Raw genomic sequence first — 14,605 nt, 5'->3', positions numbered from 1 at the left:
TCTTCAGCCTGTTACGGTATGTTATATAAAAGTTAGTGTTTGGAGGTGACCGGGGGAAAGTTATTCTGGCTTAATATGTCTTGGTTTCTCAAAAATGTCCCTAAACTGACTTGTGACATCAGTGACCACTCTCTGGATGTCAGATGTCATTTGTTTTCTCTATTTTACCCGTTTTCCCCAGGCGACAATGTGATATGCGGTAGCTACGACTGTCGTCTGGCCTGGTTCGATCTGGACCTGTCCACCAAACCATACAAAGTTCTCCGGTGAGTCAGCACAAGCAGGTTTTTGTAATTTGGACAGTCTGGGGCAGACTCGAGGGAAATTGTTGGTAATGCTGGACCTGTCAAATGAACGAATGTCTCCTTCTGTGACTTGGAGCGGTTCTGTGTAACGTCCCTCTGCTGTCGGGACGCTGACGGGTCTGTCTTATGTCTCTGTCCATACAGACATCATAAGAAGGCTCTGAGGAGCGTGGCCTACCACAGGCACTACCCATTGTTCGTGTCCGGCTCTGATGACGGCAGCATCATCGTCTGTCACGGGATGGTCTACAAGTGAGTCTGATCATCTTCCTGTTCCTTGTGTTTTACTTTTTCTCAGTGTCAATTAGTATACTGGGTTTTTCTAATCAAATTTCACATTTTCTAATCCCTCTCAGTTATTTGGCTGAGTTTTCAATAGCATACTAGGAGTAAGTAGTATGCGTACCGTGCATACTGTTTGCTTTATGCATATTTTCTGTGCTAGCATGTGCGATATACAGTAGAGTATATTTCAAGGAATATTGTGTTCCACATTGCAGTGTGTTCACCTTTTCCAGTGTAACTAATTAATTAACTAGAAGTAATATTAGATGTATTTTTAATGTAAAGAAAAGTTGTAAAAATGTAAAGATTCAGTGGACTGCCAAAACTCAGAATTGAGGTCATGTGACAGGAAAGAAGATTAAATAGAAATACAGGCAGTGTTCAATGTTGTACTGAATTTAGTATCTTTTTTTTTAGTATCTTTTTAGTCTTTTTTTTGTTTTGTTTTTTAACTTGACATAATTTTGAGCGCTTCTATACTAATGTCGCGCATACTGTGTAGTTTGTGTACTGCACACTACTTTAAAATAAGAAATTAAATGTAAATAAATATATTGTGCTGACTACTTTAAATCTATGAAAGTAATAAAATAAATTTACCTAATAAATATATTAAAAACATTCTGTATACTGTGATAATATTAAAAGCATAATACTTATAAATAATGCTGATTAGTTTAATATAAAATTGTAATAATTAAATATAAATAAATGCTCACCACCTAAATAAATGAATCTAAATCATATAATATAATAAACATTGAAAAGTTTTATATATCTCATGTTTAATTCAGTGAAATCTATTTACACAAAAATGTAAAATCTGTCAGAATGTGCTCACCCTCAAGTTGTTACAAAACTGTATACATTGTTTTGTTGGACACATAAGATATTTTGAAGAATGTTGATAACCAGACAGTTACCAATAGCCACTGACTTCATACTATTGCAGGCAATTGCTACCAGCTACTCTTAATTACATTGTTCAGTGTAATCTGGTTCTATACTGCACTTTTAGTGCATATAGAAACTTTGTGTGCTGCACACAATGTGCAAAGTATATAAATAGTGTGATATGCTATTCTTAACATAGCCTGTCTCTCTTAACTTGGAACGTGGTGTAGTTCTCTCATGTCTGTTTTTTTTCCTCTTTGTCTGTTTCTCTCGGGCATGTGTCCAGTGTATCTGCAGGGGTAGACTATCATTCCTGCAGTTTGGTCAGGAACGCTCTTTGAGCGGAGCTAATGATCCGTGTATGGTACAGGGCAAGCAAGATCTGGATGAAAAGCCTTCATCAGCTGGCCTTAATAGATCTCTTTATACTCAAACTGAGGATGTCGTGTTATTTTTCCACTTCTTACTTTCCTCAGTCAAACTGTTGATGCATATACAGCAAACCATATTTCCAGAATTCACTATTTTATGGCCCTCAGACAGTTAAAAGAAATGTCCAACACATTTTACCACAAAATTTGGGTAGAGCAAAATGAAATGTTTTCATTGGGATGGGACAGGATGATGGACTAAGCTAAAAATAGAGTTGATATAGTAAGGAAATCTAGATTCATGAGGTCTGTTAGCAGTTTATACTTTTCATTCAGTTTTTTATTTGAGGCTTAATTTTTAAGAGTAAAGTGTTAATGTTTAAATAATATGCTGACTTGAATGGTTTTATATAGTTTTGCCATCTTTCCAACTGAAATACATCAAGCTTGCTAACTTTTAATACATTTTTGTTAGAAACAATTTGTGCACTTTTTTTAAATGCATACATTTGTGGTCAAAATGACTTTTTTTTTTTTTTTTTTTGTCAGCCAGTTTGACAAATATTTGTTAAATTGTTACAAATGTTTTAATTTAATAGGTGTATTATTAAAAAAAATTAATTACTTATTCTCCCGGGACCACCACTTTAACATTGTGGAGGGGTTTGAGTGCCTGAATGAACTTAGGAGCTAAGTTGTCGGGGGCTATATGCCCCTGGTAGGGTCTCCTAAGGCAAACAGCTCCTAGGTGACAAGCCAGACAAAGAGCAGACCGAGAGGGTTGTCTCCCTGCGCCTTCAGTTTGGAAATAGTTCTCTCATTATCATTTGTGCCCCCCTGATCTGAACCCGAGTGGTTTGCTGTTGTTGGCCTTCTGTGCTAGTCAGGGTTTGTCCATACCGAACGCCATGTCCAAGCATATGTCTTGTGTCCATCAGTACAGGTGGCACGAGGACATCCAAAGAAGGAGGTTGATGATCGACTTTGTGGTTGTTTCGTCTGACCTACGGGCGTATGTCCTGGGCACTCAGGTAAAGAGAGGGGCCTGGTGGTAAGGTGGATTCGTTGGCAGGGGAGGAAGCTAGATAGACTTGGTAGGCCCAAACGTACTGTGAGGGTCTGTTGGGAAAATTTGGCAGAACCCCCTGCCAGGGAGGTCTTCAACTCCCACCTCCAGCAGAGCTTTGACTGGATCTTGAGGGAGGTTGGAGACATTGAGTCAGAGTGGACTGTGTTCTCTGCCTCCATTGTCGACGCTGCCGTTCATAGTTATGGCTGTAAATTCTCGGGTGCCTGTCGTGGCGAGAGCCCCCGAACCCGGTGATGGACACTGGAATTAAAGGATACCGTCAAGCTGAAAGCTATTGAGCCTGGTTGGCTCGTGGTACTGGTGGGCCAAGCAGACTGGGGGTATTGTCGGGCGGTGGAAGGAATACCTCAAAGATCTCCTTAACTCGCTTACTCGTCTTCCACTTAGGAAGCAGAGGCTGGGGGTCCCAGAGGAGGACTTAGTCATCACCTGGGCTGAAGTCACCGAGGTAGTTAAGAAGCTCCTCAGTGGAAAGGCACCGGGTACCTCAGGTCTCTGGATGTTGTGGGGCTGTCTTGGCTGACATGCCTCTGCAGCATCGCTTTGGAGGCTGGGGACAGTACCTCTGGACTGGCAGACTGGGGTGGTAGTTCATCTTTTTAGGTGTTCCAAGTATAGGGGAATCATACTCCTCAGCCTCCCTGGGAAAGTCAGAGAGTCATACCTTGGATCCAGGAGGAACAATTCTGCTTCCGCCCTGGTTGTGGGACACAGGTCCAGCTCTGTGCCCTCTGAAGGGTACTGGAGGGTTCATGGGAGTTTGCCCAACCAGTCCACATGTGCTTTGTGGATTTGGAGAAGGCATTCGACTTCCGTTGCTATGTCGTGTGGGGGGTGCTCTGGGAGTATGGGGTCTGGTGCCCTCTGCTAAGTGCTGTTCGGTCCCTGTATGATCAGAACAGGATCATTGATTTGGATTGCCAACAGTAAGTCATACTTGTTCCCGGTACATGTTGGTCTCTGGCAGGGCTGCCCTTTGTTAACAGTCCTGTTATGTACCTTTATGGTTTGGTGACCACAGGATCTTGTTTCTGCTTTATGGGGATGATGTTGTCCTGTTGGCTGCATCAAGCTAGGACCTACAGTATGCATTGGGGCAGTTTGCAGGTGTTTGTGAAGCGGCTGGGAATAGAATAAGCACCTCCAAATCTGAGGCCATGGTTCTGAGTGCAAGAAAATGGATGGATGGATAAAAACAATAAAATCTCATCAAAAAATTTGTTTTTAAAAAACTGAATAATAAAGCTATACATGAGACGTTTATAACTTTCAGTAATAGTTTATATATATAAAATAATAACTAAATAACTATAAATAAATAAAAAACTTCTCAATGTGATTTTACAAATTTACAGATTTGGGTTTCATTAATTGTCACGTTAATACTAAAAACGTTTAAAAATGTAAGTCATAATTAAATATTCAGCAATAATAATGCATTTATTTGTTTGTAATTTGCCTTTCTTACACTCATGGATATTTTTTTGTCACCAAAAAAACAATATATTTAAAAAAATTATAGTAAAAAAGTAATTTAATATTTGAAAATTTTGAAACAAAATACATTTGAAAGGAAACTAAAGTAAATGAAGGCTTGGTAAAAATGTTTCAAAGGTGGATTTAATGTGACCTTCATATAACAAAAAAAAAGTTTGAATCTGTTAAGTTTAATAAAAATCAACTTGTGGGTCATAAAAGTGCCTATAGTTGAAGAAACATCTATTGGCAGAAAAGAATTCAGGCATTTTAGAACTGTTATTGAAGCCAGACTTCATGAAAATCGTTATTCAGAGCCAGTTGTGAATAACACTAACCTTTCTAATGTCTGTGTTATTCCTACAGTGACTTGCTGCAGAATCCTCTGATTGTTCCAGTGAAGGTTCTGAAGGGTCACACCATCACTCATGACCTCGGGGTTCTCGACGTGACCTTCCACCCAACCCAACCCTGGGTGTTTTCCTCAGGATCCGACGGAACAGTCCGTCTTTTCACCTAGAGAACAAAACGAAAACAGCCCTCCATCGGGAGCCGCAACCTCGAGTTTTCTAAACCAGAAATTACACGCAGTTACGACTCGATGAGGTTTTTTAGACTTGCTGCTCTCTGAGGACATTGACATGTTGCTGGCAGGAATCAAGCGCCTGATCTGATATTGAACATGTCATTATAATATGTGTTTTGAGCTATGTTTTGCCTTTTTTATGTTAGAAGAAAATACATCCAGCCGCTCGTAGATTCCCACAGGACTCGAATGCAGCTTTAAAAGAGAGACAGGTTTGGTTTCAAACCCAAAACTGTGTGCGCTCAGAAAAGGCCCGTTTCCGTATCGGGCTGTCAGTGCCCCACAGCAAATCAAGCCCAACCGCTAATCCTTGGACAAGGAAGCTGAATTTGAAATGAAACAAATGTCCGCCATCGGGCCTTGCCAAAGGAAACAAGACATGAAACAAAACTGCAGACGTCTGTCCTTCACTTACACCTCCTGATGTTTTCTTAAACTGTTTTCTGAAGCATTTCATCCAAAAACGGCGCTAGCATCAACTCTTACCAGCGTCAACGTGTCACTCTTTATTTTTTTTTACCTCTACCTGTCCGGTTGTGATACCTTTAACAGTTGTAATTCAGAAACCAGTTGCTTTTTAATTAAACATGGTGTTTCTTGAAGAGTGTTTGGAGTTTGTTTTCTCTCTCTCTCTTCTGGTTTCTCGCCACAGGCCAGCGAGGGTGATTTTCAGGGCTCCTGAATTATATGCAGTGAGGGTCTGGGAATTGGTTTCGTTTCCTCCGCTGAGAGGTCCAGACGCCGCTGATCAGACGGCATTGTGTGTTATAGATCATATTTCGTGGAGGCCGTCCACCTGCGGGTCCTTCTCTCCACTCCAGACGTCAGTCTCAAGGCTGTGAGCCTCTCCGTGAGGAGATTCCAGTCCTTTGTTAATTTGCCAGTATCTCTGGTGATTGAAGTATTTGTAGGCCACTGTAGATTAAATAACATTATATCAAATTACAACACAAAACTGCTTACCAAGCATGAAAAGTACTTTAATATTTTATGTGGTATTTATATGGAAATGCCTGTTTCCTGGTATCAGGGTTTTTTTTCTGGAAATGTAGTGTTTTATATAACTTTTTTTTTTTTTTCTTCTGATAATTAAAAAACTAATGACTGATTAAATTTTTTTTAAAAAACTACTATGATCTTAGCAATTTAAAGTTGATAAAGTGATAGAAACCCCTCTAAAACCTGCCAGCAGAGACCAGTTTAGGCTATTTTGACATGTTTTAGGGAATTCCTTTCAAATAATAGGTGCGAGGGTGATTTGAAAAAGACAAAACTGTTTGTAATAAAAGAGTCGTAACACAAAAGCTAAATGACATTTGTGAATTAGCGTACATTGCTTGAATTTGTAATGAATTCAGCACTGATAAGCATCTTTGAATTCACCCTTGGCTTATTTGCTTTATCAGGTAAAGATTATAATACTCTTGTGTTTCTTTATCACTCTCACTTGTAATGTTTAACATCATTTCAAATCTTAGATGAAAAAATAATATTCTGTCGTTAATTGCTTGTCATTTCAAACCTGAAAGACCTTCATCCTTCACAAATTAAGATATTTTTGTGCGTTCCAAAAGCTCTCTGACCATCTCATAGACAGCAAAGATCCTAAGACATTACTAAAATAATCCACGTGACATCAGTGGTTTAATGTTTAAATAACTTTATTCAACAATTTGTCTCTTTCGTGTTGTCCTATAGCACCATTTTGGGGAGCATCACATATACGTAAACATATTTTTGCATCGGCAGCACCTTGAACCATAATTATGTATACATAAAAACTGACTTTCTATGGGCGGCTACTTTAGTAACCCAAGGATTCAAAGGTACCATAATCCTGTACAGCCCATGGCCTGCAAACACCATCTTATAGTGAATAACGTCAAGCTACAATCCCTTGATATGTTTCTGAACCTTGATCCTGCTAGGGTCCTTGCTGTATATGGGAGGGTCAGAGAACTCTTAAAACGAATCAAAAATATCTTAATTTGTGTTGAACGAAGGCTTTAGGGTATGGAATGAGTAATAATGGCAGAAAAATCCATGCTGAATAGGTAACACAAGATACATCACGGTGAACACAAACTTAGTTCAACCTCTGATTCACTCGATCGTTAGTCACGAGGTGTTTTATTATATAACACATTCTTATCCAGGAAAGTGCTTATTCTTTTCTTTTGTGCTGATTCAGCAATAATTTTATGGTCGCTGACAGATTGCCAACCAGATGACCAGTGAGTGTCGAGTTCGCCCGCCGATCAGTTCAGCTAGAGTTGACGTACGGCAAGCCAGTGGAGGGCAGCGCGCGTCTTGTCCTGGAAGGCGGCCCCGTCTGTCTGGATATTATTCTGTTATTTATATGATTAGCGTCCAGTACGCCAGGCACATTCTGTTTTGGGGATGTCAGTTATCTAAAAATAACTTAAACAGTCATTGTCAGCGCTCCAGTGGTTTTCCCTCAACTCTACAAAAACATGAATGTGGTAGCAGTAATTCAGCGGAGCGTGACTCGTGTGCTCATGGAAAGAGACCGAAGCCTGATACGCGAAAAATATGCCTATCTTGGCGATTATATTTAATGTTGCTAAACAGGAAGCATGGCTCACTTTTTGCAAAGTACTGTGGAAAACTGGCTGATAAATTTAGTAGAGAAGGAAGTCTTTCATAAGAGTACCAGCTGTTTAACGACTGTCGTGAAGAAAGATGCTTTTTGCCCTAAGATGGTGACATCTACCTGCAGGGCATAACCCGACCAGGATAACCAGGCAAAACTTGACTAATCCACAGAATGTAAGAGAATGTTTAAGAGCAGTTAAATTTCTGATTATTATTTAATCATTTTTAAAATGTCATGTAAGCACGTTAAGGCCCATATACACTGTAACAATAATCATATTACAGAAACACACAACTTTTTTGAATCCATTCAGCCGATCTCCGGTTCTGACGCTAACACTTTTAGCATAAATCATTGAATCTGATTAGTCCAGTAGCATCTTGTTCAAAAATAATCCTATTTAAAACTAGACTATTGTGTACTATGCCCAACGGAAATGAACCATTACAGGTTTTTGAGCTGATATGACTAGAGACTGTACTCTTATTCCTGGCGTAATAATCAAGGAATTTAGTTTCTTTCTACAAAACAAGAAATTTTGAACAATGTTGGTAACCAAAAGGTTGTAGCCACTGACTTCTATAGAGAAACTATGAAAGCCAATGACCGTCAACTGTTTGCTTATCAGCATACTTCAAAATATCTTCTTTTATGTTCAGCAGAAGAATAACTTATACAGGGTTGGGTACAAATGGTGGGTAAGTAAATAGGGAATTGGTGAACTATAAAAAGGTTAACTATACCCTTTAATGTAGAAAGAATTTTGACTGTCATTATCCTTATACTTATGGCCATTCATACCAAGAGCAATAACTATATTAGGGTCTCCACCAAACACCATTTGCTGCAGTTATGATGCTTTAAATGTTGATTCTGATTGTGGTGTTCATTTTTAAAGTAACATACTTTATTTACCCCAAAGGGTTCACACAGGTATGTCAAAGTACACTTTAAGTGTACATATTTGTACCTTTAAGTGCAATAATATTGTTTCTTTTTGCTATTATTGTTGGGACTTCTACGACTTACAATTTACATTTAGAATGATTTTTAAAAACTCCATATTGCTTTGGGCTCTTTGAAGCTAATAAAGTAACTGTGGGAACACCACATAAGACGCACTTCTCCATTATATCATGTTTCCACTCTTGAAATTTTCTCCTTAAAAAAACTCAAGGGCCCATCGACTAAACCACATTTATCAATTAACACCGCGAACAGTCATGGAAACAGCGTAATTGATTGCAGCTGTCCATGTCCGTGCTTTTTTTTCCCTGCGGGTCATTTATATCGTCGCGCACGCAGAGGAAACATAAAATTACGTTTAATCAACGCAAAGGGATTTTCTCGAAATTCACAATACAAGTACAACCAGAGAGGCCGTAAAGTGTCTTGACTGGCGGGCCTGCGCGAGGATCGAGAATTCTGGAGCGTAATGAATGACGTAACGGCGCACGGTGCCCCCGTTAATGCTCGTCCAGACAAGCGACGCGCGTTCCAAACCCCAAAATGGCACGAGACGCATTCCAAGGAAAAACCTCCAGTCTGCGAGATGACTTCATAAGTGCTCGGGAGGACCGGGGGTGACCTCATAATGACTTCCTCCGGTCGGGCCCCTCTTAGCGGGCTTGTCAGACGCTCAACGTTGACTAGACATCAGAGAGCGTCTGTCCCACCATAAAAAAAAAAAAACCTTGATATTTTACAAGCTCCACTTGACAGTAGACAGTGAATGGGGTTTTGTTAAGTTCAGGTTATGCACAGAGAAGTTTCATGAAGTGTTCCGTATATTTTGCATCCCGGCGCTCCATAATTGGAGTATGACTTCAGACGGTGGCATTGAAACTGTCTGGTAAGAAACCCTTTGGAGGCTCTGGATGTCTATCATGGTGTGTCTCGCCCACAAGCCTATGTGTGTGTGTGTACCTGTGGTTTTCCTGTCGGTGAAACCCAATAACAGTCCCATTGCATCATTTTGAATAGTTTCAGAAGAAAATGGATGCAGTCTTGGCAGTCAGCGAGTGTTTCCATCGCTTTCTCCGAACCGTTTTCCTCTTCTGCTTGCCCTCCCCACAGGGAAAACGGTCAAAACAAACAGCAAATAGTTGGTGTTGAGAGACTTGGGCACATGGAAGGCCACATTCCAGCATAAGTGGAAAAAATGAGAGTCCCTGCCGGATTGCTGCAGCTCCCGGAGGCTTTGATTCACTAAGTTAATTTGGGATAGCCGCTGAGAGCTGTAGGATTTCGATCTGGCGAGTAACAATGTTGTCAGCGGGTTTTCTTCGGAATGCCCCCACATCAAGAAAGCTCTGACCCGAAACTCCAGCGGCCCACCTGAACAGCTAAGGTGCCAGTTTTCCATATATACGGATGGGTTTTTAACTCGAGTAACCCACAAGGTAACCGCCAAAGTGAAACTTTTAACTTAATGAAATGGCATCTTAATTGTACCTCACCTCCACCAGATCATTACAAAATACACGTAAGTAATTTTTACTGTAATTTCAGTAAGATTAATAAAAATGCAATTTTATTGTTTCCATTCATATTAGGGGTGGACAATATGACAATATGAGTAATTTTATTTAATGGTAATGATATATATCACAATACAGATTTATTTTTTTTGTTTCCTTGCCACCTGTGTAAGTATCACGCAAAACTAATACTAGCCTAAATTAAGACTGAAGACAGGGAAACAGTCCGATGAATTAACAAGAAGAAACTAACTACAAGCAATAGGACAAAAAAACTACAGCAGAAACATTGTAAAAAGTAATCAAATGTATAAAAGCACTGCATATAAGACTGTAAATATTTAGAGCTTAAGCAAATACATACGTTTATGTTTCTTAAGTTAGAAAATCTCTTAAATCACTTTTGTGTTTGTTTTTTTTATACATAAGTATGCTTTAACTTAAGTCTTACTGTGTTTATGAGAATACTTGCAAAGATGGTCATTTTGACACGTAAATGTATTAGACTGTAAATCGGTTGAATGCTTACACGCTCTTAGCATCATCATCTTCATGTGTGCGTGAAATGAGTTCTCATTAGCTACTGACTGCTTAAAATTTAAGCATAAAATGTATACCACAGTTCTTAAAAAAGTAGCATGTAACCACAATAGCGACGATAGTCCAAAATCTCTACAGGTTGACAAATTTCTACCAATATATTGCCCACCCCTATTTCATATCATATTAATGTCTTTACAAATGCATGTTTCAAATACGATGATGAATAAGCTAATGGCTGCCTATATCAAGCACTAAAAATTGTGCAAACAGGTAAGGAAACTGTTTACCAAATTTGACCTAACTGAATATTTAAATGTATCAGGTAAATGAATTCTTCCACAGACGTGGTTCTGGCTCTCTGCATACCTCTAACTGAAATTTCCACTAATTTCAGAGCCAAAAGATGACATAACCTGCCCACAAATAAACATGTCAATTCGTGGACTTTGTTTATGAGTTGCATGAGTTTTGAGAACATATTTTAACATCCGTCTGTCAAAGCCGCTTTTGTTGCAACGGTCATGTTATTCAAATATATATTATGAATGCAATTCACCGCAATCAGTTTGCACAAAATATTTGTAAACGGAATCATTTTATATTAGACAGAGAGTGAAAATAATGTCAAGCCACTGTAAAATGTGACGGGCATGGGAACGGTCCATCAACTGAACATGTGTGTTTCCATTCTAGACAATTTCATTGATTGTAATGCAAACAGTCTAGTTGTGTTTAGTCTTTGTAGACCGAGTTGTTGTTGCTGAAAACTTCACTTGGCTACCAGAAAACATCTGGTTTGTGAACAGATTGACGACCTGCATTGACACCCTGTCAGTGGAAACGAGGCTATTGAAAGAACCTGTTACCTTATTTGCTTACATGCTCAAATATTACTTCAGATTAAATGATTCATTTAGTGGATTCTTGTTTCAGTTGGCCTGGAAATTAAGAGCTTGAGATTTGAATATTTCAGGCTAAATCGTTGTTTTGCATCCTCCAAAGAGCAACTCAACGTGTATTTAGAAACACTGCATGCTCTAACATAGTGATTTTTTTCAACTGTAAGTGCAATGTGCACACTTAACCTTAATTCCCACAGCATGAACTCTCCAACTAACCCACTCCAATTAATCGCGAAGGCAATATCTCCCAGAGCAAGGGAGTTTTTTTGTATCCTGAACGGAGTTGGATTCTAGTAGGATTGAGTGTACCAGCAGACTAGTCTGTCAGTTTTATTATACTGGCTGAACATTGCAACTCATGTCAAACATCTGATCCTCTGGCTTCGAAACCTAATTATTCACATTCGATGTTAGTGAAGTACTGCATGTAAATGATACCAATGCTGGATCCCAAATCCTTAAAGTCAACATGAAACCAAATTTGAGTCGGTTTGAACACTTACTGAGAACGATTGTAATATTGTATGAAAATGTAATAATGACTTAAGTTTCAGCTAACATCAGTTCCTCTTATTTTTCAACTTTCAATTCGCATTGGCCCACTTTTGACCATTCAATATCTTGTTACAAGTGTCACATTATGCGGTAAATTATTTGGGAATGCATTTTCTAGTTGATCAGATGTTCCAACCTTAAGGTAATACTTATCTAAAAACTGCAAAATAGCACACCAGCAGTTGAAAAATATCATTTCGTCTGGCTTTTATTATAAGTAACAGTGATAAAATGCTTTACCAGGTGAGCTTCAGTCATGTCTGGGTCAATCGTTTACCCACGCAAGAGCGTTTGGCCCGTCAGTAAGGCTTCGGTCGTGAATATGACAGGCTATTTTGTTGCAGGACTTTCAGGAGGAGAGATGAAGCTTTTACGTGACCGAATGAGAAATCCGAGCCTGAACATTCGGCATGCGAAGCCAAAGATGGATGGATGGTTCTTTTTGCGTTTCAGTCGTTGAGTCATTCCAAACGGTAGCAGCCAAACACATTATTGACACAGTGAGGGCACATTAATATTTTCCTAGCATCTCATTTGAGAAACTTTGTCGTACTTTTTTGGAGTTCCTCTGCCTCATCATGACCACAGTTAAGAGATGAGGCTTTTTCATTGGAATCTGGAGGATTGCGACTCCGAGCCAAGTGGTTTTCTAAAGGGGTCTGGTCCTGAAGCAGAAATGCAACCTGGTTTATTCGAGAAATCAATGCAGTCGCTAGCTCAGTGTTAATGTATAAATAAACCAGTGTAAATCTCCTCTTAACCACACGCCAGCTCTCAGACAGAATTCTTTATGTTGTGGGCCTTTAACAGATGCTTGTTTCCATATATGGCTTGATTTAAGATGGAAGCTAAACGCCTCTTTAATCAAAGATTCTTGAAGTTAAAATGGAATTCGCACCTCATTGTATGACCTTTTGGAATAAAACAAGTTATTGGTATGAAAAACATATAGGATGTGCTTTATTTGATTAAATGAAAGATTTTATTATTTCTATCTATAAATTTATTTTAATAATATACACTGAATCTTAATTCTCTTAAATGAATCTTAATTAATCTAACTGTGAATGACAGTAAATGGATGTCATGTTGACTTGAATGGCAATGAATGTTATTTTAAAATGAGGTGCTCACAGTTCCAGACTTTAATCATTGATTGTTCTTCAGTATGTCTTCTTCAGAAAGGAGGAGGGGATGTTGGGATGCTCAGATCACGTCGACGTAGAAGCACAGTATTCAGCAAAGGCTGAAGTCCAGAATCCATCCCGGGCCTGACGGTTGCCTCACAGATCTTCAGTCTGTCCATGTTGACAATGGAGCCCTTCTTCAGCTTTGAAGACTTTGGCAGATGCTCCAAAAAGGAAACACATTCCTGTTCATTTTTTTCCTCTTCTTCTTCTTTTACAGCTTTTATTTATCCTCATGGAATCCAGCGAAAGTATGGAATATAAGGTGTATACTTTTAAATGAATTGAATGTATATACAGTACAGGCGCAAATATTTGATGTTGAAAAGAAATACATTTTTGTATGGCTGTATAGTATTGTGATGGGAGGAGCAAACGACAGACACAGTGCGTGTGGCGTCAGGCCTCAGAAAGGCTTTTTATTAACAAAATAAGTGTCCAAGGGAGGAAAAGTGTCCTTGTTGTGCTGCAGGGGTAGTGAAGGTTGGGTTGTGTTCAAGGGGGAAGAGTCCAGGTAAGGGGTGCAATCCCACTCCTGTCGGGAGCCTGGTGAAGGGCGGCAAATAAAGGACAGGGTGATGATGATGATGAAACTCGAAAATTCTGTGATTACTATAGTGAATGACGTCAAGTCAAGACCACAACAATATGGCAGACGGCATCTATGTATATATACATACTGCCATGTTGTTGTGGTCTTGACTTGACGTCATTCACCATAGTAATCACAGAATTTAGATAGACAGATAGTATGACGAGTCGGCTGCCCCTCTGCTTGAGTGTCATCATCTCCCCGTCCTTTATTCGCCACCCTTCACCAGGCTCCCGACGGGAGTGGGTGTGTCCGAGAGGAGGGGCGTGGTATTGGTCAGGTCTGGAGGCGTGTGACGAGGCACACCTGAAGTGTATCGAGTCTCGTCACCACCGCCGTTAAATACCGAGCGCGCCTCTCCTCGAGAGACCGGTCTCTTCCCCCATGCATGCACGCTGGTGTCCTCGTGGGTCCAGGAAGGGTGCGTGAAGGAACTCGCCACGCCGCCAGAGAAGCGCGTTGTAGGACGCCTTAGTCCAGGCGATGACTGCACCGGGCTAATTATCCCTTCAATACTGCTGACCGGGAAAGAAGAGGAGAAGCTGCGGGAAGAAGCCACCGCCCCTCGCGCCCCGGACCAGAGAGGGGAGCGCGTGCCGCCAGACTCCGACCCTTACCTGGACCCTTCCCCCTGGAGCACTACCTGACCTGCACTTCCCCTGCAGCACGACGAGGACACCAGTTCCCCCGTTTATTTGGACACTTTTCCCCTGGACACTTTA

At 40.1% G+C, this 14,605-nt stretch overlaps 1 protein-coding gene across 1 annotated transcript in view; it reads left to right on the top strand.

Moving 5' to 3' along the window:
• bop1 (BOP1 ribosomal biogenesis factor) overlaps positions 1-5,609 on the top strand; it is a 68,801-nt gene extending 63,192 nt beyond the window's left edge. Inside the window, exons 14-16 of the mRNA XM_043217829.1 lie at positions 182-266; positions 450-557; positions 4,788-5,609. Of these exons, the coding sequence (XP_043073764.1) occupies positions 182-266; positions 450-557; positions 4,788-4,941 (347 nt within the window). The 3' untranslated portion in view covers positions 4,942-5,609. The remainder of the gene's footprint in view (positions 1-181; positions 267-449; positions 558-4,787) is intronic.
• Positions 5,610-14,605: the final 8,996 nt, after the last annotated feature.

The sequence above is a fragment of the Puntigrus tetrazona genome, chromosome 19 (genome assembly GCF_018831695.1).
Source record: "Puntigrus tetrazona isolate hp1 chromosome 19, ASM1883169v1, whole genome shotgun sequence".
NCBI lineage: Eukaryota > Metazoa > Chordata > Actinopteri > Cypriniformes > Cyprinidae > Puntigrus > Puntigrus tetrazona.
The sequence above is the reverse complement of the archived record's forward strand: the minus strand, read 5'-3'. Positions and strand labels throughout refer to the sequence as shown.